Source organism: Papio anubis, chromosome 13, assembly GCF_008728515.1.
Source record: "Papio anubis isolate 15944 chromosome 13, Panubis1.0, whole genome shotgun sequence".
NCBI lineage: Eukaryota > Metazoa > Chordata > Mammalia > Primates > Cercopithecidae > Papio > Papio anubis.
In genome coordinates, this window is record NC_044988.1 from 934,026 (window position 1) to 959,278 (window position 25,253).

The 25,253-nt window shown below is 49.0% G+C and overlaps 1 protein-coding gene across 5 annotated transcripts in view; it reads right to left on the reverse strand.

Moving 5' to 3' along the window:
- Positions 1-1,778: 1,778 nt before the first annotated feature.
- Positions 1,779-25,253, reverse strand: part of PTCH1 (patched 1) — a 74,342-nt gene continuing 50,867 nt past the window's right edge. For 4 of the 5 annotated variants that reach the window (XM_021927735.2, XM_031653995.1, XM_009189240.4 and 1 more), the window contains exons 16-24: positions 20,042-20,184; positions 17,807-17,990; positions 16,222-16,502; positions 14,566-14,703; positions 11,786-11,928; positions 8,146-8,245; positions 7,382-7,636; positions 5,227-5,776; positions 1,779-4,710 (exon numbers count right to left, since the gene is read on the reverse strand). In XM_021927735.2, the coding sequence (XP_021783427.2) occupies positions 5,228-5,776; positions 7,382-7,636; positions 8,146-8,245; positions 11,786-11,928; positions 14,566-14,703; positions 16,222-16,502; positions 17,807-17,990; positions 20,042-20,184 (1,793 nt within the window). In that variant the 3' untranslated portion in view covers positions 1,779-4,710; position 5,227. Of the gene's footprint in view, positions 4,711-5,226; positions 5,777-7,381; positions 7,637-8,145; positions 8,246-8,426; positions 8,443-11,785; positions 11,929-14,565; positions 14,704-16,221; positions 16,503-17,806; positions 17,991-20,041; positions 20,185-25,253 lie in introns of all 5 variants that reach the window. The other variant, XR_002517711.2, reaches the window with a different exon arrangement.

Here is a 25,253-nt window from a genome sequence, read left to right on the forward strand (position 1 = left end):
TAACTTAAATGAGCCAAATTATCTGTTATGTGTAGTACTGAGGGCGTTGTATTACCTGAACATTACCTGGTCAGAATTTGCTGTGCTACCTCAAATGCCTCCCAAGAGGGGCTCAGTAAACACGAACTATTCCCATAGCAGTGCCCATCATTTCTATGGGGAGCCCTTGTCATTTTCACGATGGGAACCCTGAGGCAGAGTTGGTGACTGAACTGGGGTTCAGAGTGGCGTCCTCAGGACGGGGCTGTCCGATTCTCACTCAGATGACTCTGGCCAGTCCCTGAGGTCCAGACCTTGTCACCGGCATCACTGCTGCCACGCTTCGGAAGTTTTCAAGGGATACTTATGTCTTTAACTTACAGATGAGGACACACAGGCTCTGGGGTTTTAAGAGACTTGCCCAAGCCAGTCAAGTGGGTGACAGGGAGCCCTCTCCGTGGAAGGGCGGAAGCGGGTCTGGCCTGGCGTGGCTCCCCCTCCCCTCTAGGAAAGGGGCCTGCACTCTCCACCCAGGTCCTCCCTCACCATGGGGCGAGCACTAAGAAGGGAATTCCTCACTCTGGACTCTCAGACGTAAGAGCCACGCTTCTGGCCTGGGCTCACCCACAGAGGAGCATGTGTTTTGTGAAAGAACTGCACAGTGGAGTCGTTATCTCTGTGCTGTTTCCAGATCCAGCCCGCACTGGCCCAGGAGCCGAAGCCAAATGATAGAACCTGGCCACACTCGGCTGCAATTTTGGGGTCACCTCTGCTGGTGCATCACAACCCCCAGGACAGACGGTTAAAGCAGAGATTCCTGGACCTCACTCCGAGATTCTGATTTAGTAGGTCTGGGGCGATGTTGGATTCGGTTTTTCTAGCAAGCTTCCAAGGCAGGCGATTCATGGACCACACTTGACTAGTACTGGCCTATGTTACCTTGTCTAGAGACGGACTGGCAGGGGTTTTACAGCCAGATAGTAAATATCACAGTCTCCACAGACCATAGTCTGTGTGGCAGCTACTGAACTCCGCTGTTGCGGCAGAAAAGCAGCCATCAACAATATGTGCTGCAACAGGCATGGCTGTCTCCTCGTAAACCTGTGCAACAGGACATGGCCAGCTGGCTGTGGCTCGCTGACCGCTCTGCAACTCGCCCATGCGCACAGCAGTGGGGACCTTATTCAGCCCCACCTCTCCTTGCTTACACAGCTGTAACGTGGACATGATATTCCTGGCCGTATTTTTCTCCATGCCTATGATGAAATCATTGCGTACCAGGAAACAGTTAACGACTGTTCTTTATCGGGTTCAATCAGTTCCCTATTATCTTTGACACTGGTTAGAAGTATGACACCTTCACTGATGAGGATCATCTTTGAATTTGGCTTTCTTTATGTTCCCTCATTATTAGGCATCACCTAAGGGAAATAAGTATGCTAAGAGAGATGACAGAAGGACAAATTTTGATGGTTAACTTAGGAAGTTTCTTGGTATGAGAAAACAAAAATAGGGCTGGGTGTAAGAAATGAATTAATGGGTACAGTGTACACTGTCTGGATGATGGTCACACTAAAAGCTCAGCCCCCACTTTGTAATACATCCATGTAACAGAGCTATGCTTGTACCCACTATTTATACAAAACAAAAAGGAGAAAAACATAAAACTGTCTCCATCAGACACAGCAAAAAAGAGTGTCGCAAGGTCAGCAAGATGAAACAACAGTTTCTAATGGCTCCAACACTGACTGCCTCTCCCAAGTATTTTCAGGAAAAAAAGCATTCTACAAACAAAGATATAACCAACAAGTTATATTATTTTTTATTCATGTTAGAATTTCTATCAGTGTTTGAACATTAATATTTAGAGAGTTTGTACATTTTCACCTTCCAAGGTTTGAAATGAGAAGCATGCTAGGTCACCAATGGTAACTAATAAACACTTGACAATCGCATGAATATCCATTCTGCTCTGACTCTCTTAACACTGGTAAACATTTTCTTTCCTTGCTGTAATTTACAATGAAAACTGTGCCCCACTCATGTCTCAGCAAAGTTCCAGACATTATGGATTCATCACATATAAATTCTTTAAAAATATACTTCTGTCAAAAGACTTGATGACTACTATGTACACTACAAAAATAAATCTTCATATAAATAAATTATATGGCATACTTTTATCTTTGTAATTGAAATGACACAAACTCATTTCCACCAAAATTGGCAATGAGACCCAGTTTGAATATTTATTTCCTTTAAACTCCTTACCCTAAAACCTACCATGAGTCCTTAATGTCAATGTTATATACTCTGAACTATTTAACATTAGTAAGCACTCTATACAAATAAAAATTTTGTCCAAAAGTAAAACATAGCTGTAATGTTTCCAATAGAAATAAAATCCCTGCATTTTTTTTGTTATAAACTGGCATGACAAATACTGTAGAGGAAAACATTCTTATGATACAAAATTATAAATATCAGCAAAGTTCTTTTCTTTTAAAATTAAAACATCCAAATGAACAAACAGGACAGACAAAATAGAACTATTAAGAGAGAGAAATTCTAATTCCCTGCCAGCCCCCCAGTTCTCCCTCTGCCAATGTGACTATGGGAGGAAGTTCTACACCGTGCAGAAATCAGGGGCCGCACAGGCTCTGGCGCACCACGAGCTGGGCTCAGGAAGGGAGCGAGGGCACGCCAGGAGCCAGAGGGAAGTCGACTTCAGAATTTCGCATCGTCCCTCCTCCACGCAGGACACGTTTTCTGAGCAGAGCTGGGTGTGAGGTCAGCAGACCGTGTGGGTGACAGGCACCAAGACAGCAGCAGGGGGTGGCCAGGGTCCCCAGCAGAGTCACACACACACACAGCCAGCGGCCACAAGCGGCTCCCAATCTGCGTCTTAGAGTTTCGTGGTGCGTATCAGGGTCTGAGGTCACTACGCTGCGGGTATTTCTGGGGGTCCATTACCTCTCCATTCAGATTTCCCATGTAATTTAAAAGGGAGTAACAGGAGCTGCCACTCGTGAGCGCCTCACAGTAGCTCAGGCTTCAGCCCTGCAGGGACCCCACCCTTTCCTCTGACTTCTGGTAACAAGGTGCTGGTGTGGACTTGGAGGGGGAGCCGACACTGGGTGCTTCCCTGACATGTGCTGGTCTCTGGCTACAAGGTGAGGGAGCCCGCACCTCAGAGCAAAAGAAGAGAACCAGTACACAAGCAACTTTAAAAATATGCCTGGCTGAGACCTGCCCCTGCCTACATCCTTCAGTGGGGTGTATCTACCCACCTGCTTTCCCATATCACACTGAAAGAGCACTAATGACGGGGAGCATGGAGACGATGTTCGGATTTATTTAGGAAGTGCGCACCCTAAACGCTGGTGCACGAAGAACCCCTCTGGAGCTCTTATCCTACAGAATGCCTGCCTCTGCACCACCACAAAGCATGCTCACCGCTTATTTTTAAAGAAGATGCAAACGGATCCAGAAGGCCTCAACCAGCTGCTCCATTTAAGAGAGGGAGTTTAAACTACAGGGACTCAAAACATCATTTCTGGGTGATTGTGGGCCAAGAATTAACCAAATAGGTTTTTCTACCTGTGACAGGGCCACATCCACTCTTGAATTTGGGGGTGTTGGGGGAGGGGTCGTGTGTATGTTGGTTGCGAGAGGGGCACAATGCTGCACCTTTTTAGAGTGTACATACTCTCAGAGCCCAGCCAAAGCTCGGCACCAGGCATGTCACCCAATTCTCTAACACCCACGATGCTGAACTGATGTGAGCTCCACATCCACACCCTGAGGTTCCAGCATCCATCACAATGATCCGGGAGGAGGAGCTTATTCCCCTGAAGCACAAACTGGGGTCCTGGATGGCAGCCAACGATCGTAAGAGATGCCGTGGACACAAGGAGAATCTAGCTTTGGCCGGGCTGATTCGAAAGGATTGGGTGGATGTTTAGGGCCAGCCCTCACCAGCACAAAGTAATAAGAGATATCCTGACGCTTCCAGCCTGACTAGGTCAGAGCCTACTAAAGGTTACAGACAGTGCAGAGAAACAAGACAAAAAAAAAAAATCACAGTACAGTACATGGTGAACTCACACACGTGTTCACACGCACAGCCAAACAAGAGGACCGCACACAACGACAGCTAGAGAAGCCACCAGGATTAACGTGCTTTCTTCATATCCGCTCATTAAACAAAAAAATTACCACGCATAGCGTGTTTGAAAGTTAACAGTAACATTTCATACTACCACAGGGTTGTGATATGCAAATTTAAAATATTTTAAACAGAAACCTTTACAAAATAATCCTATTACATAAGCAATATTTGCATAGAATTATACAAGTAAATTATACAATATTTAAGCAGCAGCAACATATGCTGGAATTTAAGACTAATGAAGCTTGGTTGTGGCATGGAGCCCAATGCTCGAATACGGACAGGCCCCGCTGTGGCCTCCGCACTCTGGGGCAGGCGTGGAGAAGCCCCAGATCATAGCTTTACATCCTTCCTTCCTATATTACACATGTGTACACCTCTTAAATATTTATAGAAATATTTAACAAAATAATACAATCGGTTACAGTAACAGTGAACTGCTGTCCTGGCACAGGGCGTCTTTTCTGTAACTCCAAGCAGTTCTCTTCAAGCAGTTCTGGAAAGAGGTGGGGGTGGGGGGTTTCCAATCTTTGGCCTCTTTGCTTCAGATTTTAATCACCCTTTAAAAGGAAACAAAAAAGGAAGTTGAACAGAGTAAGAGGTGTGCGAGTCCATATTTATAAAGTACAAAAGCAGGCGGGAGTGATCTTGGTATTAGAAATCATGAGAGTGGGGTGTGGGCCTGAGGGGTCCCTGAGGGCTGCTTGTGACCTCTCCCTTCATCTGGGGGCTGGTTACACGGATGCGTTCCCATGTGACCAGTTCGCTGTGGCATGCACCTCCATACAGACTGGCACAGGTAAAAGGTGGTGCTGTTGGTGCCATTGTGGCACCGCACCGACCCTCCGCAGGCCAGCAGCAGGGGAAGAGACCTGGTGTGCAGCTGGGCCGGTCCCCCAAGGATGACAAAACTCCAACACATCAGCCTTGCTCTGGGGATAAAAGGTCACTGGGGTCCAGCGTGTGATGTGCCCGAGTGCCGCGGCCCCTCGGCGATGCCGAGAACCCCAGGAGAACCTTGCCCTCCTCTCCGCCTGGCTCTAGGTCCCTCGGCTGCCCTTGTCAGTGGCACACACCTCAGTTGGAGCTGCTTCCCCGGGGCCTCTCCTCGCACTCCACGTCCTGCAGCTCAATGACTTCCACCTTCGAATCCCTCCTCTCACACCGGACATGGAAAGGCACGTGGGGGTCCTCGAACAGGCCATGGTCAGTCTCGGGGTAGCCCTCGTAGCCTGGGCAGAGCCCCCCTCGGGGGTTCCGCCCAGGCCCGGGGGCAGGCGGTGGGTGCACGGCGACAGTCACGGAGGCAGAAGCCGTCACAGTGGTGATGGGCTGGCAGTAGCCGGGCACGGAGCTGCCCATGGCAGTGGACGCTGGGTTCCGAGGGTTGTGAGAACGGGCCCCGCGGGGGCCCCAGCGGTCCCTATTGCTAGGGCCAGAATGCCCTTCAGTAGAAATTTCAAAAGCGTCTCTGCGCGGTCTGTAGGGGGGTGGCCACAAGCCTTCTCTGGGGGCGTCCCTGCGGGGCTGCTGGCCTTGCCGTCCGGGAGGCAGGGACCCTGAGTCCAGGTGGGGCTGCTGTCGCGGGTTCGAGGGTGGGTGATGCCTGGATTCGGGATGGACCACCTGCAGAGGGCAAGGGTGGGTTAGAAGATGGGGGAGGGTCTGCCCCAGGCTGGGCATGGTCCCCGCAGCTCCCACACCTCCCTCCTTGGGTTTCACCAAAGACTCAGTCAACCCGGGGGAGCCCATGGGGGCCTTCCACCCACAAAAGAAAAGCCCGTTCTTCTAATAACCTCCAGGACCTGGCAGAGGAGCGTGTTGTTTGAATCCTGTTTCCAGGCCTTCTCTGACACAGCTGGCTGGACACGTACTGCTGTTGCCCATAAATGTGGGCTGTGGTCAGGGCATCCAAGCTGCTGCCCCCCTACCCTGTCCAGTCCTGCAGGCCCTGAGCTGCTCTTCTCCCAAAGCTGCTAAGTGTGCGGCCCTGGCTGTCCTGAGTGCAGGACGCTGGCAGGACTGTCTCTGCCTACTCTGTCCAACACAGCAGCCGCTCCAGACATGTGGCTGCTTCAGTTTTAATGAACTAAAATCCGAAATCCAGCTCCTCGGTAGCCCCGGCCACATTTCAAGCGCTCCCAGCCACGTGTGGCCGGTGGCTCCCGTCCTTGAGAGCAGAGGGCACTCTCGTCACCGCGGAGGGCTGTGGCGGGCAGCCCGCTTCATCTGATTGTGAAGAATCTGGTCTCTGCGTCTCTATACAAAGCACAGAGCAACACAGTGGCCACATCAATCAAAAGGACCGTGACCAACTTCAAAGTCGTTCAGCTTGTACCTATTTTTAGGCTCCCGCTGAACAAAACCAGATTCACACTGCAGCTCAGCGGGGTCGTCACGGGGGGTAGGAGGAGGACAATTCAGGTTATTTGGTTGGCCTTTCTCTCTTTCACGGAAGGGCTGCTCTGGCCTGGGACTGGAACACCCATTTCCTGGAGGGACAGCAGGGGGTCCTCAGTGGAGCAACATGAGCCTCAGAGCCTTCCTTGAGTTTTCGGGGCTGAGCCCATCCCAGGGAGCACAGGGCAGAGGGAAGGACCCAGGTCCCTGGCCCTCCGAGGAGGGGCCCCCAGGCTCTGGGTGACCTCCTGAATCACTGAAGGCCAAGAACTCAGGGGTGGTTCTCGGCCTCTCTGCTCTTTCCTGCCACCTGGAACATGAGCTTGGAGCTACAAAAGCTACGGTCAAGTATTTAGACAATAATAATGAACGTTGTGTCAAGGGCAATGAAACCTAACAGAAATGAGAGAAGAAAAAAACCTTACTTCTGCGGGCAATAAAAATACTACTGCTTTTAGAAAATATCACTCAAATGACATGCACCTTAAGGGGGGGGGGCGGGAAAGGCAAAGAATGTTTTATCTCTGGCCTTTGAAGCCCAAATGTCCTCACCCCGAACAGGACAGATGCTACTGCTTTGTGCAGTGACATTACTGGCCCTGCCCCTTTTTTATCCTTTATGAGATCAAACCACAGGAAGACGGCATTTTTATAGTTGAAAAGAGTTGAATGTTGGCCATCTCCTATGATCTGACCTAGCCTGTACTTTATCTCTGCATCCCATTTGCCTGCGTGATGTGCTGCGCAGAGCGGACAGGAGCCCCGCGGGACCACCGGGCCCACTACCTCGGTGGGAAGACCCCTCCCTCCCCGTTCCGCAGGGTCACTTACAGTGGAGTGGGCGAAGACGGGGTTTTCTGTGGCTTCCACGATCACTTGGTGGGCAGGGCCTCCCGCGCCCTGCTGGGCCTCATAGTGTCGAAGCTCCTCGCTGAGGCCTGACACTGTCGTCTGGGAACTATACTCGGAGTCGGAGGAATCAGACCCGCTGTGCATGTGGCCGGGGGGCATGGCGAACCGGACCACGCTGGGGGGTGGCTCAGGGGAGGGTGTGGGCAGGCGGTTCAAGCCGTTGGCTGGAGACACCTATTTAAGGGGATTCCATGTTACAAGTGTTCTTGTCCATTTACCTGCTGGCCACGCTCAGAGTTCAAAGCGTGGTGTTATTCAGGGGCCTCTGTCCTCTGCCCTGGGGCCCTGCGCACTGTGCCGTATTAGCCTCCCCCTTTCTACCACCTGGAGGATCCTTGGTCCCGCAGCTGGAGCAGAACTGTCCTCTGCTCCACACTGGAAAGGTGGGATGTGTACTTTTTACCCTTGTGAAGTCCGATTATGTATCTCAAGGGGAAAGTCTTCATTTACTGTACAAAGATCTGTAAGACCCAGGCTGCAACAGGTTGCTTGAGAGGAACCGAACCAAACCCGCCCTCCAGCCCTCAAAGCCGGCACACCGAGGAGGAAACTGACAGGCCCCAGATGTTTACTGAAGAACGACCAGCAAGTGGGGAGGCAGCTAAGTGTAGAAATGAAGAGCGGCACAGGAAACACAGCACTCAGCCGGCCTACACGTGGGACATCCCCGTGTCACTACTGACCTCAGGATATGGTCCAAAGAAAGACAAAAGCACGGGAAGCAAAACCAGCCCATTGAGAACGCCGAGGATGGTGAGGATCGCCAGCACAGCAAAGAAATACCTGGGAGATCGAGAGGAAACGGGAACAGGCGCTGTGACAGGGTGGATCGCGCCACCCTCCGTGTGCCCGACACGGCAGCATGGCAACGCCAGAAATGACCAAAACCCACCCGCTGAAGCGGCTGTTATCCAACCGCAGTTCACATTCAACACAAGGTGAGCTTTTGTTTTTGTTTCTTTACCTTATGGCTTTGAGGACTACATTCCACAACCCAGAGTGTTAGTTCATGAAGGGAAGAAAAAAAAATCAGTTTGTTAATTTGCTGAACTCTGATGGCATGTAATGTTATTTATGAATGTGTTACACAAACACAAAAATATGGAATGCGACCTGAATGGCTGGGCAGACTGAAAGCACAAACACAATGCCGAGGGGCCCCGCTCGTGAAAACCCAGCAGAAGCAAACAAATGAAGTGAAGGGTGTAGAATTTAAACAATTTAGCCCAGGAGGAAAAGCAGCCCCTTCTGCAGGCTGCTAATCCACTGTGAAATGCTTCTGCATCTTACGGCAGAATCTCTAATTAAGTCTCTAGCGTATCAGGTAAGGCTTTCCCTGGGCTTTCATTAATCACAACTTTCTGCCTAGAATTCTGTGAGTTCCAGTTTTACCAAATAGCTCCAATTGCAACCTTTTTAGAACACAGGAACCAGCTTTCTGCAAAGAAAAGGCTGCCCAATCTGTGGGAGCGGGGGCATTGTGCTGGGCGAGGGCGCTCCACAATGGCGGGGCTGCTCTGCCGGCCAATCTTTTGTTGAACAATTTAGCATCTCTGAATACTCTTGTTTTGCGTCAGCCAATTCAAACATAAAGGCCGCAGCACCATGGCAGAGGAGAAGAGTGCACAAGTAGTTCTGCTTTCCCACCATTGAGGGCTAAGGTCTGGAATCCTTCATGAATACCAAGGTAAACCTGTCAGCCAGGGACAGCCTCTGGCGGACACTGTGCACGGCTGGAGGGCACGGACTCCACACAGGATGCGTTTCTGGAACTAATGATTTCTGGGGCAGCTCGGATGGAAGTGGGCTGGGGTGGGGGAGAGAATCAGGATGTTCTGGGAAGAGGGAAGGCAAGATATCTATCTGTTAATGGTCCTCTGGTTCATAAAATTAAACAGGCAACCAGTGCTGCCGTGTCTATATATGTTTTGACATCAGATGAAAGGAGAGAGAATCCCTGCAAAAATACAAATACCTCGCAGCTATTGTAAACACTCAAAACTTCTGAACTGCATTAGTAAAAGCCAAGCAGCCAGTGTCTTGGTCTAATGTAAACTGCTGGAACTTTCGGCTGGGGCACGTATCAGCAGCCACATTAAGACATTTGCATCCCATCCATCTAGCTGAAGCATAAACAGGCCAATTAGGTTTCTGACGGCTCAGCATATACAGTGTCTGCTCATGTATTTGACCTTGGTGAGGCCTTCATCAGGTTAATCCATCCCGTTCTAGAAAATGGGAAGCCCTTTTAAGTGCTTGAAAGAGGAACCCTGATATTTCTGGGCGGGAACAGCCCCGGTGACAGGAGAGTGCTGGGATCCTGGCTGCCGGGTTTCCAGCTGGGGGCTCTAATTCAGGCTCAGTTTCCTCATTCAGCGTCCCCCACAAGGCTGAGTGAGACTCTCCTGTAAACTCACGAGACCACAGCACACCTTGCATTTCCCCTGGTTTTGCCTGTGAACTCGTCTCTGCCCCCAAAAGACCTTAAGCTACACAGAGGGATATGGGGGGGTCCCCATTATTTGCTGTTGTGCAAATGGCACTTACGAGGTGCTTGTTATATTTGTGTTAAATGAGAAAGTAAATATGCAGAAGAAACTCTACTTGACATTGGGCTTTTATATCATAGCGATAATACGTCAGTGCCTGAAAAAGTGGATACTAAGAACAAAGGAAAAGCTAAAATCAAACTAAGAACTAAAATAAATAAAACGTAGACCAAAACATTTAACTCAGTTGGGCAACGATCTATTTGGTATTGGCAAACAGAATTTAGGAACTGGCTTGCTGGCTTAGCAGTAGTTTGTGCTGAGAAGTCTAGCTCCATGGACACTGCAGGGAGGTAGCTGGAGATGCAGACCCAGCCCTCACCCCGCCTCCCGCCCCCTGACCCCCGAAATCAGCCCTGCACTTAGCCTCAGATGATTCCTCAGCACATCGGTGTGAGAAGCGCTGGTCTACAGCGATCCCACTTCACCATCACTCTACGCAAAAACTGCAACAAGCAAGCTTGGTACTCATTCTAGGAAGGCAGCCTCCACGATGCCAAACCGCCCAGTGGGCTTTGCCACAGGCCAACCCATGGACTCATCTTTCTCCCGTAATAAAACTTTGGCTAAAACTTCTAGTTGAAACCGTCTTCTTTTTACTCAAAGACGAGAAGCCTGTCTCTCTCTCTCTCTGACGCACACGCCACCTCGCAGCACTGAAGCCAAACAAACCCATCGCTTCTCACAGCTGGTTGTGCCCTGTCACGGTTCCAATCCTGGACTATCTTTTACTTATGGGGGATTCTGGCCTTAGCGCTCCATAAAGCAGCAGGGTTCCATCCGAGAGCAGCTCCCTCACAAAGCTATGGAGGCTGCTCAAAATAGCAAGTGGCTTCCTCCTCTGCAGTTCTCAAATTCTTTTCAGAAGGAAAACTCACTGTTCTTTTATATTTCACAAAGTCATATTCTTAATTAAATCAACTGGAAATGACTTGCCTTGAGATCCAAACTAGGCTTAGATTCCCAAGAGTTGACACCAAAGTCCAATGCTGAACGCTTCCTAATTGTGGGGACTTGAATATGAAATCTGGGCACATCATTTTCACTTCTTAGAAGAATAAAGTCAGGTGAAAAATTTAGGTATTGTTAAGCTTTCCTTTCTACAGTTTGAAGGAGAGGGAGCATCGGTCAAATCTGGCATCTCTTTCTACCGATGTTTCTAACCCGAGACACCAATAATGGGCCACCTATTGGGTGATCCTTTGGCTTCAAGCTGTGGAATTGTCCTTGCTGCCAGGCCCAAACCCTTTATCTTCTGTTTCCAAGATATTCCCCAAGACAGCTCTAGAAGAGAACCTGTCTTCATACCTCTGAGTATCTCTAAGTTAACAAATTCAAAAGAAGGCAGAGTCACAATGACGAGATGCTGCAATCTACCAGATACAGAAGGAAATAAGCAACCAAGATCGCCTGAGTTAATGATGATGATTTTTTTTTTTTTTTTTTTGAGACGGAGTCTCACTCTGTCGCCCAGGCTGGAGTGCAGTGGTGCGATCTCAGCTCATTGCAACCTCTGCCTCCCGGGTTCAAGTCGTTCTCTGCCTCAGCCTCCCGAGTAGCTGGGATTACAGGTGCGCGTCACCACGCCTGGCTAATTTTTGTATTTTGAGTAGAGATGGGGTTTCACCATCTTGGCCAGGCTGATCTTGAACTCCTGACCTTGTGATCTACCTGCCTCGACCTCCCAAAGTGCTAGGATTACAGACATGAGCCACTGCACCCGGCCCAATAACAATGATTTTTAAAACATGTCTCCTTGCACACGCCTGCTTACCTGACAATGAAGTCGAACTCAGATCCCGCAAGCATCAGCACTCCCAGGAGAGTGGACACGGCGCCGTCCAGGACGGGCGCAAACATGTGCTCCAGGGCAAGCACAGCCCTGCGGTTCTTGTCACCGATGGCTGTCAGAAAGGCCTGTGCAAGGAGGATGTTCACAAGATCAGGTTCCTGGACTTCATATGGTAAGTGCTCAGCTCTGTTCTAAATGCTACAAGCTCTCAGAACTGCTCACACCTTGCTGTTTCAGCTGCTAGAACGTGTAATCAGAGTAGCTCAACTAGCTGCATCTAGACTTAAACTAAGATGACCTCTTCATGACACTGGGTCATATTTGGTGTTGACATAAATCTTGAACACAGTAAAACCAAAACTATATAAAATGGACAGAAATGTCCCCTTCTTTTCACTGCTACTCACCCCTAAGTTTCCCCTGCTTAAATGATCTCACCCCACTCACAGGTGAGACCTCCAATTCCCACAGCAACAGGATCCTGGCTAATGCACTGGATGGCCAAGAGCTTAGCTCAGTGTCCCAAGTCATTGGGTGCTACACACACGTCCTCACGATTATGCAGAGGTGAGACCTTCTGTCGCTGTTTCAGGCTGTGTTTGTAGTACATCTAAGCACTATGAGAGTATTGCAAGAAATACACAGGACTGTACATTTGAATCAAGCCCTTTCGAATGCTGTGTGGACACACCCCTGTCTCTCCTGCAGTCCTAAAGCTCTTCCAGGCCAGGAATGCTGTTGATACTTAATGGGAACTTTGCAGAGTAGATTCTGGAAGATCAGACTGTTGGCCTGAACGTGTGACCCCTGCAGGGCGTGTTAAGCCTGGCACAAGTTCTCTCTCTGAGGTTCAAGCTGTTCCGCGTTACGCCGAGAGGAGAGCACTGGGTGTCTTTGGCAGGATGCGTTTCTACGCCTTACCTACCCGCAGAAGGACTGAGACGGTCGTTCTCCCTAACAGATGAAAAAATACCAATATACAAAGGTGTGCTAAGAGTTTTCATACTTTTCTCTCAAGCAGGTTCTACTCTTTCAGAGCTGGTAAAGATGTTAGGGTCAATATGGCTGCCTTCGGCTCCTGGCAGAAGGCACCAGCGGGGTTTTTAGCCATGCTGCCTTACGTCGTATTTGGGCCACGAGGCCATAAGGGCCACGCTGTGATGACCCCGTCACACGCTGCTTCTGTATTATCGAGACAGCAAATGAACGGGAACCCACTGATTTCCCGAAGACATCCGTGGAAGAAGAGACTTCTTCACAGCCTTATTCCACCATTTTACAAACCTCAAAAGAGCAGTAACTGGCAACTCTAAATGCAGTTTCACACGGAGAATAAGAATACTGAAAATGGCTTGGACTCGAGGTCCTGGAGTTTAGAGACTATAGTGAGCATTTCCATGGTAAAAATCTGCTCTGGGGAACTGTTTGCCATGCTAGCTTCCAAAAAAGGTGGTTTCCATTTGCATCAGAATAAAATAACTTGTGGATTCTTAACTCACATGCAAATTTATCTCCCTTTTGAAGAACTGTATTAGAATTATGGGTTTTCTAAACTCTAGGCTGGCACTCTTCTTTTTTAAAAAATAGTCCCTCCTCCCAGCTCAAAGGAAGAAAATAATTTGAGCAGGCTCAAAATTTAGAGAATATTGTTTCTGTATTATTGGCTTTTTATGATACACTGTAAAAAAATGGGATAACTTCAACAAAGCGTTCCTTCCAAAACACAAAAGTTTACAATCTCTCAATTGTATCACAATAGCCCTGGAGAGACGGCAGAAGGCACAAGGCTGCGGCCTGTGTGGAGACATGCGTGTGCCGTGTGCGGAGCCCAAAGGGAACCCACGCTGGAGACTGCAAAAGCAATGGCGGAAGTGACTCGGTCCAAGCCCAGTGCTGGCTTCCTAGCTAGGGTATTTCGTACCTCGGTATTTAATAGGTGAATGCATTTATTTATTGAATGCCTACTGATAACCCCAAATTCTTAGGCTCTAATCTGCAGATGGAACATAATTTACACAGTTGTGAGGTTTTGAATAATTCTTTCATAAAAGTATACGACAGATTTATCTCTTGGGCTAAAGATTCCTTCTGAAGTTTAATTACCTCCAACAAAGCATTCACAGGGCAAGGCATAGAAAAAGAGAGGGGAAAAAATGTCTGTTGAAAGCAACACTGGTTCTCTTACTTTCTGCTGTCGTGAATGCAGAGGCTGGGAGGTCTGAGGAGCTGGGTGGGCTTAGGGAGAAGAGCCAGTTCCCCAGGGCTGAACAATGGAGCCTCCACTCCTAAGCCCGAGGGTACTTCCTTGGCTGCCAGCTCACCTCACCCTCAATGATGCCATCCCCAAGCCTGTGAGCATGGTCTCATTTTATCCCCACTGTTCCTGTTGTTTTTAAAACTGTGTATGCCCACCCACACACTCACCGCATCATCTGCCTTACGAACAAACGTCACAATGTCAGGAATCATGGGGGTATAACGACAGTCAACGTCAGGTGAGCACGACCCTTCCAGGCCCACTCCCACACACCAACCCTGCACTGCCTACGGCTGACAGGGCCCACTGCCATGTACCTTCCGCACCCCTCTCCTCAGCCTCCCTCGAGGGAAAGGAATCCAGAAACCTCACAGACTCTCCTAGGGAGCCCCTGTGCCCGGAGGCCTCTTCGCTGCCATGCACAGGGAGAATGCCAAGGTTCCCACTTGGAAACAAACAGAGCCGTTGTTTTTCACAAAGTTTCTGCTTCAAACGTCTCCCATACCAAAGCAACGTGAACGGTGAACTCCACTCCTATGCCAACAGACGCGATCAGGATGACCACGGGCACGGCGCTGAGCTTGATTCCGATGAGGCCCATCATGCCAAACAGCTCGACCGTCATCAGTGCCAGGACCATCACCTGGAGTGGGGCACACAGTGGTCAGTGGGCCGGCAGGTCACCCTCCGGGGCTGCCCACAAGGGAGGCCGCCAGAGGGCTAAGGTGTCCTCGATTCAGATCAAAACAATGAACGGACTGACTTGCTTTAACTCTGGACACCACCTTTACTGCCTAATTCATCTTCCCGCTTTGAAGGGAGACAGCAAAAAACATACAGAACGACTCCACCACAGCAATCCACGAGGAATTACACTAGCAGGGATGCACCACTCAGCTACGAATGTCACCTAGATTACAACAAGATCCATCTCTCCTTCTCTTGAGTCTCAGCCGTCAGAAACCATCCGTGAACCCATCATTAAGTATTTGGTTGCCTCACTCTCCGTTCTAAAGAAAGCGGATGGGACGGGGTGAATAAAAGTTCTTGCAGGTCAAAGTAGTGTTGCTTTTGTGGGCGAACCTGCAGGGTAAGTGAAGATGATCTGGGGGCCAGGTAAGCGGGGAGGTCGTCGTCAGCTGACGCGTGTCAGGTTACAGGACCCCTGCACTTTGAAGAGCTGGGGACAGCTGGGGTGGACTGAGCCGATTGCCAAATCCAAGGAAAAGCTTCTTGCCTTTCATCTTCCTTGTAAAAATTTGTGGGGAAATGGAAATGAAATCTGTGAGTTAAGATTTGGGGTTTCTTGGTCCAAAGGGGAGAAGATACAAATAAACAAGAAGTTACCCAGATGGAAGAGAAGGAGAAAAATGATCTTTCTTTTCTGGGGGTGGGCGGTGGGCAGCGGTGGAGGGAGGGGAAGGAATGATGAAAGATGGACAACATCAATTGCTAAGTGCCATGAAAACTCTCACAGACTAAACATTTACCTTTTAACGTACCTGCTGCACAGACTCAGGGTGCAGACACAAAATCTGGCCTCTGTTTTTATAATTTTGGCATTTTAAAGGCTACACCACAGTTCACAGAATTTAAACACTGCCACGGTTTTATTGGACTTTACATGAAACTTACGTCAAATCTGAGAGTATTTTGGAGAAGGGATGCCAAAAAACAGGCTCGTAATATTAGTTTATCATTTTCCCCCGGGACTTAAAACACACAAAATCATTTTCTCCATATGTCACTGTCCTAACTTCTCTGATTGTCCCCCCATGTTAAATGTAGAAGAACCTGCTATGTTATTATTAGGCCTGGATGAGGTCACAGAATGACACTTTTCAATTAAAGAAAAAATGAGCTAGGCTTTGAGTGTTTTGATTTAATACCTGCTCAGAGTTGTGATGGAAAGTGTGCTTTAAAAAGTCCCCTATCTTTCCACAAAAATCTTCAAGCTACGGGAGAGAGGACCTAAGAATGAGGCCATTAGAGGTTCCACCTTAACCATGGCCCTCACCACCTCCAGTAGAATAAACATATTACGGATGATGCAAGCTATACCCTCCTCCAGAGGCCCAGACATAAACCTAACTTCCCGGCTGCAGAAAGAGCTATGCTGAAAGGAATTTGACTTCCACAAAGCCCCTTATAATACACTCACAATGATCCCGGCCGTCCAGGGGTTCAGAAGGAAGACGGCGCACACGAGGAACGTGCAGGCCAGCACCACGCTGATGAACAGCAGCAGCCAGTGGCGGAGGTCGATGTACTGCTCCCAGAAGAGGAAGGGGTAGCCGTTGGGGTAACTGGACAGCCCCAGGCTCGTATAGTTGCTGCAGATGGTCCTTACTTTTTCAATCGCCTCCACAAAGTCTGAGGTGTCCCGCAAGCCGTTGAGGTAGAAAGGGAACTGGGCATACTCGATGGGCTCTGCTGCCGGGACTGGACAGAGAAGGGCACAGGTTAGGAGCAGCCCAGGGGAGAGGAGCATCCCAGTTTCAATGGAAAGAGAGAAGAACTTTGCATGAAAGCTTACTGACTGCTCTTCTACATGATACAAAGGACAAACAATGCTGATCACAGCCTCCAGGCCTTTACAATCTTCCCATTTGGTTTAAAAACGTTTAACTCTGTGATCTGCGTATTTTTTAACATTCAATTTTAATCTTCCAGCAGTCATTCTTTCTGAGGGGTCTAAAAACTCCAGGCTCACATTCTGGGAACATTTTTTGTTCTCTTGACACACATGAAAATACCAAGTTCACGCAGTTTGATTCAATCACCTCCAAGAGCAAAATAACTCGAGAGTCCTGCTTTCCTGAGAAAAATGCTTAACTTATCCTTTTAGCGACTGAACAAACTTAAACCTTGTATGCTTCTTTTCTAATGCAATGCTAAGTCTTCAGCAACAGGGGAAGAAATCCTTACACAACAAGCATTTAGTTACTGCCGTTGTGTGTTCCAGACCCTCTGGGGTCATTCAGTTGACTTGCTAAACATGATTTGCCCTATTATAATCTCAACTATAAATTTTCATTAAGACAAGCCTTGGCTGCCTGCCACAGGGCTCTGGGGTTTAGATCCCGGGAAGCACTACTCGCTGAGTCTCCAGCCATGTTTGTAAGGGGACCCGTCTTCTCTCTCACATCCTCCCCGGCCCGGTATCCAAAGCATACGCTACTAATGTCTCCGCTAGAAACGCAAATGAAGTCCACACAGAACCACCTTTCAAACTCTGGGCTGAGAGGTGAAAGGAAGAGGACACTGTTGTATACAGACTTCTCCGCTCTGGTTTAAACAGCTTTGACAGAGTGCAGGTGCTTGGTGGCTTATAGGAATGACCCGATGTGCCAAAAATCCCTTCAACACCAGAGCTGACAAAGTGAAGATAAACATATAATCCTCAGCGATAAAACTCTGCAATAGTAAAATAACACTCAACCTGGAGGCGTCCCCGGTGTTCACAGGGAACAGCTGGCACGCGAGAGCAGTGCCTAATGAGCGTCTTAGCATTGAAGCTACGCACGGAGATGAGACGCTTACTTCCCAACGTGATAGAGTGTGGGGCTGTATCCCATTACACATCCTTGTCTGTCTCCCGGAGTTTTAAACGAGAAGAAATTGATTGTTCTGTTTACACTTTTGAACCCTGGGTAGTGTCAACGGACGAAGGCTGTGGCTGAGTTTGGAGAACCAGGGAAGGCACCTCTGTAAGCTCCCAGCGCCCCCGATCAAACACTACTTACTTCTCAGCCTTGTTTCAGGCATGTAGTCGGCCTTGTCGTGGACCCATTCCGGTCGGTGCGGCCGGATGTTGGCCTGGGAGGCAGCGTACGCGACAGGGTCATTGCTGACCCAAGCCGTCAGGTAGATGTAGAAAGCGCTGGGATTAATGATGCCATCTGCGTCCACCAGACGCTGTTTAGTCAACTACAAAAACGGGAAGAACAGAGGCCTTTGAGAATGGGGTTGGGGGTAAACACACTTCTGCCTTGAGAGCACAGAAGCCGAGCTTCGCACCAGCATCACAACAAAGGACAGAATGCCCACTGTTGAAAGTGTCGAAAATCCCATCAGAACACCTTTGATTTCTTTCAATGTGCACTTATCAGAGGATGCAATCATTGGCGTGTTTATAACAAACACAGTTCTGCAGATGGCCCAGGAATTGGCTGAACCAATTAAATCTGAACGCTAAAAGACCGTCTGCAGCCAAGGCAGAGAATGAACAATCTGGAGAAACATATTTATAGGAGGGGAAGGGGGAGAAACCTGGCAAGAATCCCCATGCACGCCTGTGTGCAGTTAACCTCTGTTGTTAACACTGAAGGAAATGCCACCCAGTAAATGGAGGAGAGCTATAAAAATAAAACAACATCTGTATAAATTTTGCTAACACTAGCCTCCTATGACCTGTGGATTCAAAAAATGCCCAGTGCCAGAAAGTGCAAGAGACGAGTGTACACCCTCGGCCTCGCGGGGCGATCTCGTTCCCGGAGGTCGCTGGACTCGGCAGGCCGCGTTGTCTGCGTGGCCAAATGTGCTCCCTCTGCAGGAGGGCTTGTGGGCTGAGGTGGGGAGCTCTGTGGGACTCGGTATGTGTATGTATATTTTATACACATAGAAAAGTTCTGTTTCCTGTTTATTTTAGATTCGGGCCTCGTTCCTCACTTTGGGTCTTTTTAAAACAAAATGAAAAACACCAGTGACAGCAGCTCCCAGAGAAGGAGTGAAGGAAAAAGGAGCAGGGAGAGAGTGAGAGAACTGGACTTCGGGAATCTGGATTCAATTAATCCACAGGATATGTAACAACTGTACGTCCTCAACACATCCCTGGAATCACACAGTGCAGCCCGTGGCCTCCGTGCATGAGGCACGCCTTTCTCCCTCCCAGGAGGCGGAGATGATATCTGGGGGCCCGGCCCAATCCCGTTTGTCCCACAGTGTCCCTGGTCCCTCGCCCAGCCCCGCTGCCTGGGCACCTCCCTGGTGTCTCTGAGGCAGACTCCTCTGCCCGCATCCTTGGGAAACGTGACGGTCTGCTGCCTGCTGCTGTGAGCTCGGAGTTTCACACTCCCTAACAACTCTGAACAATGTACTTTGTAAATCTGTCACCTTGAACGCCAGCAGAAAAGGGGAGACGATAAACAGAGCTGCTGAGAAGATCATTAGTATGACGGTTTTCTGCTTGAAGGCGAAGCAAGCAAGCTACAAAGAGCCGAGGGAAGAGGCTCTGAGGAAGCTGAAGCAGCCCTAGCCCGGGCCCCGTGCAACAGGAAGAGTCCAGACACACTCCTGAACATACTTGCGGAACCAAAAGGGGTATGCTGGAAACCAAACGGCAGGAAGAAGATGCAGACACAGGTGGAGAATATGATTCTCAACCAGACACAGTTATTACCGCAGGAGTGAGCAGAATGGCGTGGCCACTCCGATTCCAAGGGTGCACGTTTCTGTTTGCTTCACTCATCACAGAGCGATCTGTCTACTCCTGGGGCCAGGGCCACCCAGAGATCTCAAATTTAACAAACCCTCCTATCCTGCTATCACCTCTCCAATCTCCTAACCCACCCACCTACCCCAAATTCTGCTCATCCAAATGACCGCTACCCAAGAAACCCATCTTTCCAAGCCTGAATACCATGAAGGCCAACATGGTACCGAGTCCTGGAACTGAAAGATCACACGCTGCTGCACTTCCAACACTGGAAAGAGCCTGCACTCTCTCGGCTGCACTTCGTTCTGACCACTGCTCTGGCGGCAGGAACACACCTGCCCCATTTGACAGATGAGGAAAGCGAGGCGCCCTGGCTGGCCTGAGGTCACACAATCCGCTGGTGGGAGGAGGTGAAGTCGAGTGACCCAGTGTTCCTTCTACCAGCTCCCGGTGCCTCAGGTCTCCAGAGAGCACAGGTGGGGTCACACGCTGTGAAGCGGCCTCCACCAGGGCACGCGCCCTCGGTGGGCAGCAGCTGCGGTACCTGGCTGATGTCGATGGGCTTATCGCGGCTGCCGGTTTGCACCAGGAGTTTGTAGGCAAGGACTCCATCGTCTGATCCGTTCTTGTAATTGTTCGGCATGATTTTCCCGGTTTCCCAGTCACTGTCAAATGCATCCTGAAGTCCTAGAAACGGCAAACGATTGTGACGCGTTATAACTCGCAGCCGGAGGGACCTGGTCCTGGTCGCAGCGGGGCGGGCGGAGGAGAGGGAGGCGGAGGAGAGAGAGGCGGAGGAGAGGGAGCAGGGCAGGGGCTCTCAGACGCCCGTCAGAAACACGCCCTCTGTTCCACATCCACTTTGACTGACAGCACTGGACTTTCATGAATGAACCGCAGCCACTGCTGAAAACGGGGAAGGAGATGATCTGTTTCTGTGAAACAAACACTCCTATTTTACCTTAAGGAAAACTGCTCTCCTCCTTCCGCCCCATGACAATTACAAACGGCGGCAGGAGCGCGGCGGAAAGATGCCCACCAGGGTCATTCCCCGCTTCGTGCCACTCGGGGTGCTAAGTCACGGGTTCTTCAGCACACCCAGAAATTCCACGCGGAGGGGAAAAGCATACTCCAACTCCCAACTTCAAACAGCAGCTCAGCTGCTTCTGGAGCCCAGGGTGAGCGAACACGATTCTGTCAATTTGTTCCATCTGTTCGACTTGTGGAGCTAACACAAGCTGTGGGATCCGCTGCCAGGTTGTGTAAAGATCACAGCCAACACCTATTCACTCTCGACTGCTCTCTTCCTCTCTGCCACCCTTCCCCGGGAGAGGGGGTGGAGGAGAAGGAAGGGAAGGCGCTCATGTGCGTGCAGGGAAATACCTCACAGGGTAAATTTGGATCCGATTGAGAACAGGAAGCCACAGGCCAATACAAGGAGGCTCTGTGAGAACAGATGACAAACCACAAGCCGGGGAGGGGAGGAAAGAGCTTTCTGGGCCTGGGGGATGGGCAAGCCCGCCAGTCCACCACACACAGCTGCGCTTGGCCTCGGTAATCAAAACCATCATTACAGACCTGACGGTTTGGCTGCAGCTGTAAAGAGATAAGCGTGTTGGAAGAGAAAACAGGGCCCCGGTGACCCGGCCTTAGGGTCTGAGCACTGGCTGGTGCGCACGCTCTCCGGGACACCCCCACCCCCTCACCCACCCCTGCCCCTCCCAGCCACCTCCCAAGTAGATCTCCCAACCCCAGCAGCTCAGGAAACCACAGCTTTTGAACAAGCTGTACATGTATGGGTTGGACACGGCTAGTAAGAAGGGAGAAGGGTTTATTTCATTTCAGGACATGCCTTGGATGACTTCAAAGGCTTCAAAAAAAAATCTGGTTGCGTTAGTGCTCAGAATGGTTAAGCTCTTGGGGTCTGAAGTGAGGGGAGGGAGGGGGAGCACAGGCCCCCTTCCGTCTCTCTGAGAAGTGAAACCCTCCTTCTGACACGACTGGCTAGAGGAACAATTTGGGGATGACAGTAACGAAAGGAGGCCGTGTCGGGGTGAGTGTGGAGGGGAGACGGGACAGGAGACCACCGGGTGGGCCGCGTACCTCTCAGACACACAGTTTTCATAGGGAGGCATGCACACACACAGCACCGAGCAGATGTTATGTTATTACTGAAAGCCCTTTCTTCTTGTTTTTGAAAAAAAGTGAACCGGAGAAGAAAAATTACTGCTCCTCCTTTCCCCTCAAAAAGGGAGACCTCATCTGTTTTCCTTGCCGTAACAGTTTTCATGACGTCACGGCGCGTCCTGGGCTTTAAGCCCCTCTCCCTTAACCGGCTAATCCTGAAGACAGGCTCACGCTTGGTGAGTGTGGGGCAGCGCTGGGCATCACAGCAACCAAGGGACAGCCCCGTTACAGTTAGTCACTCCGGCTTCATACATGGAGGAACTGAGGCTTGGAGAGGGGTGCCTGGAGAAGGCCACGCAGCAGGTGAGCGTTGGACGGAGCTCAAACCCAGGCAGCAAGTCAGCAGAGGCAGACGGAGCCACTCACTGGCCTACAGTGCCGGGACACACCGTGGTACCCAAAGATGTGTCAAAGGCAGGAGTAAGACAAGCAGATTCAACTCCAGCATCAACAACATCTGGAGGCAAACAGGGTCCCCAAAATCTGAGGGCGGTTTTACGATATTCACACACAAAGACTTCTGGGACACCCAAGGGTGAAACAAAGGAAGAAAGAACCTATTTGGGGAAGTCAGCCTTGTTGGAAACTGGATTCAACTCAGAATCTACACTGCTGCTCCCTTAGGTGCCATTCACTCTACCAGGGGTTCAAAGACGAATACGAAACAGTGATCGACTTTATGGAACAGTTAAGTTCTTTCCCCATTACTACAGTATTTTCTGATGAATCACCAAAAAGCTCAAGTAACAATGGGCTGGCCTAAGCACATGTACAAGGTACGACCCTGGACACAAAACAAGGGATAAGGTTGGGTTTCCACTGCCCCTTAGCCAGTGCTTCATATTCTAACGCACGCACACTCTAGAAAACTGTGACATTTTACTTATTTTACAGCAAATCTTAACATGTCAGCTAGAAGTTCTCCCCTTATGAATACCTTGTGCTAGTAATTATTTTCTAGTGTAAAGTTCTGGCCTAAAGGAGTAACCCCGATTGCCCATTTTCCTTCAGCTATGGAACCCCAGAAGTAAAATGTTAATCACAATTTTGTTTGCATAATCCAGTGTGAAATAAAAAGGAACACATTTGCACAAGATTTGAGGCATGATTTTGATCTGACTCCGCCTTGTTTGCATGTATGTTTTAAGATGTGACATGTGGGACAGTTTTGAAATTAACCATTATATAGTTTTAGGAGTAAAACAAATCAAAGATAAACTTTTGGAATGTTGATAAAGACCAATGAGATAACATGGTTTTAACGGGAATTCCATTAAAAACCAATGAGGCTCCCTCCATTTAAAAACCACACAAAAATGTTAGCAAGGAAAGCTGACTCAAGGCTAATTGTTTCCTTGGAGAAAATGTTCAAAGACCACATCAACCACTCAACAGGCCTGAAGAACGTGTAGGCAGCAAAGGGCTCCCGGGTCTGGTCATTCTGTGTTGAGTGCTCTAGTGGACCCTGTAAGAGTCAGTCATGGAGTCCCAGGGCTGCCTGGGACCCTGACTGCTCAGCACCAATGGATCTCACTTGGTCTAGGTGTATGCCGTTCACATAGCAATCAAAACATGATTCCAATGCACTTTAAAAAAGAAATCTCAAGTCCAGCTGCTTTACATCTATAAAGGAAGAAATGTATAGAGATGATCTACAATGCTCTATAAAAAGGTTAACCCCCTGCACGGCCTTAAGACAATCCCCCTTTACCCCCTTCCCAATCCTTGCCTAGCATGCCACACTGAGCCTCCAGAGCAGTGGCCAAAGACACTGAAATACCCTCTACAGTAACCCTCCTCTGCTCAGAGACTGGCAGGGCACAGCAGATCTCTTTGTTATCTGTGGCAAGTTATTTGCATGTCTTTGGTCAATGCAGGGAAAATGAAAAGCAGGGACTCTCTCCACTGTCTCTCTTTTAACTCATTATCCCGAAAACCATTGCTTTCTAAACTAAATGTGAAAAATAAAGCTTGGAACAAATTCACGTTTGTCTCAGGAGGCTGTTAATAGATAATCATGGCATGTTCTCTTTACCTTCCTCCAAAAGGAAAGTCAAACTGGGTATACATGTAGGCAGAAAGTTCTGGTAAACACAAGTCAAGGCCAGAAGCTAGCTGTACGGAACCATCCTCCACCAACCTCAAGTTGTTGACCATTTCCTGCAAACTCTCAGGGAAACTGGCTGCCGAGTCTTTACATACAAGTGTATTGACTTCAGACCAAAAAAGGCACTTACATCTGTGTTTAAACAAGCCTAATTAAGTGGGAAATTAAGACAATCATTTGGATAATCTAAGCCAAAAAATGTTGGGGGCCATAATGATTTGGTACTCCAGTAAAAGCGTTTTTGCTTGAATTGGGTGGATAATTATCCTGATTCTCTACTTGGCTTTGCATGTGTCAATGCAGAATAAATGAACAGATGTTCTTGGAATCACTGCATACATTTCTATGCAGTTGGTCAGGAGAAAATTTAGACTTTTTTTCCCCTCCAGCTGATGAATATTTCCTAGAAACATTTCTAAGAGCAAAGAAACCAATAAAGGCACTTTATTATTTATTTATTTTTTGAGATGGAGTCTTGCTCTTGTCGCCCAGGCTGGAGTGCAATGGTGCAATCTAGGCTCACTGCAACCTCCACCTCCCAGGTTCAAGTGATTCTCCTGCCTCAGTCTCCTGAGCAGCTGGGATTACAGGCACCCACCACCACACCCAGCTAATTTTTGTATTTTTAGTACAGATGGGGTTTCACCATGTTGACCGGGCTGGTCTCGAACTCCTGACCTCAGGTGATCTGCCCACCTTGGCATCCCAAAGTGCTGGGATTTACAGGTGTGAGCCACTGCACCCCACGAAGAAGGGCATTGTAAAGCAGAATTTGATTATTTATAAAATAGTGTGAAATGTGATTAAACATTTATAACTTTACTTCATGTACCAAATCACGAAATGGTCAAAATGAACCCAGCCGTAAAGTATGGAGCCTGGGTAACAGTGTGCAGGTTCATCAGCTGTAACAAATGCAGCCCCTGCTGCAGGACGTTTATAGTGGGGGGCTGTGTATGGGTGAGGAAGGAGGACATGGGCCATCTCGGCACCTTCTGCTCCATTTTCCTGAAAACCTGAAACTGCTCTAAAAACAAAGTCAATTAGAAATAGACAAATAACTTCTTAAAGGACGGTCAAAATACGGAGTTTAAGACTATGTCCACTGCTTATCTAGCATCTCCTGGTACAGTAAGCTATAATTTGGCAATCAGTCTGGAAATCCCAGCCACACTTTGATTTCATGTGGTCACCAAACTAGCCACCATCTATCCAAGAGGAAAGCACCAGAAGCCTCGGCTCCACCTGTTACATGCTCCCCTTTTCCTAACGTGCATCTGTACCTTCCCACAGAAGCTCGTCTGAATTATCTGCATCATTTTACAGGGAAAACCCAGAGCTGGGAGGCTGCTGCAGAAATAGTCCAGGTAAGACTCTTGAGCAACTCTTACAAGTCCATGAAACACGTCAGTGTTACAGTCTAGTGCTACATTCTAATCTAACACTTTCATAATCAGGACAA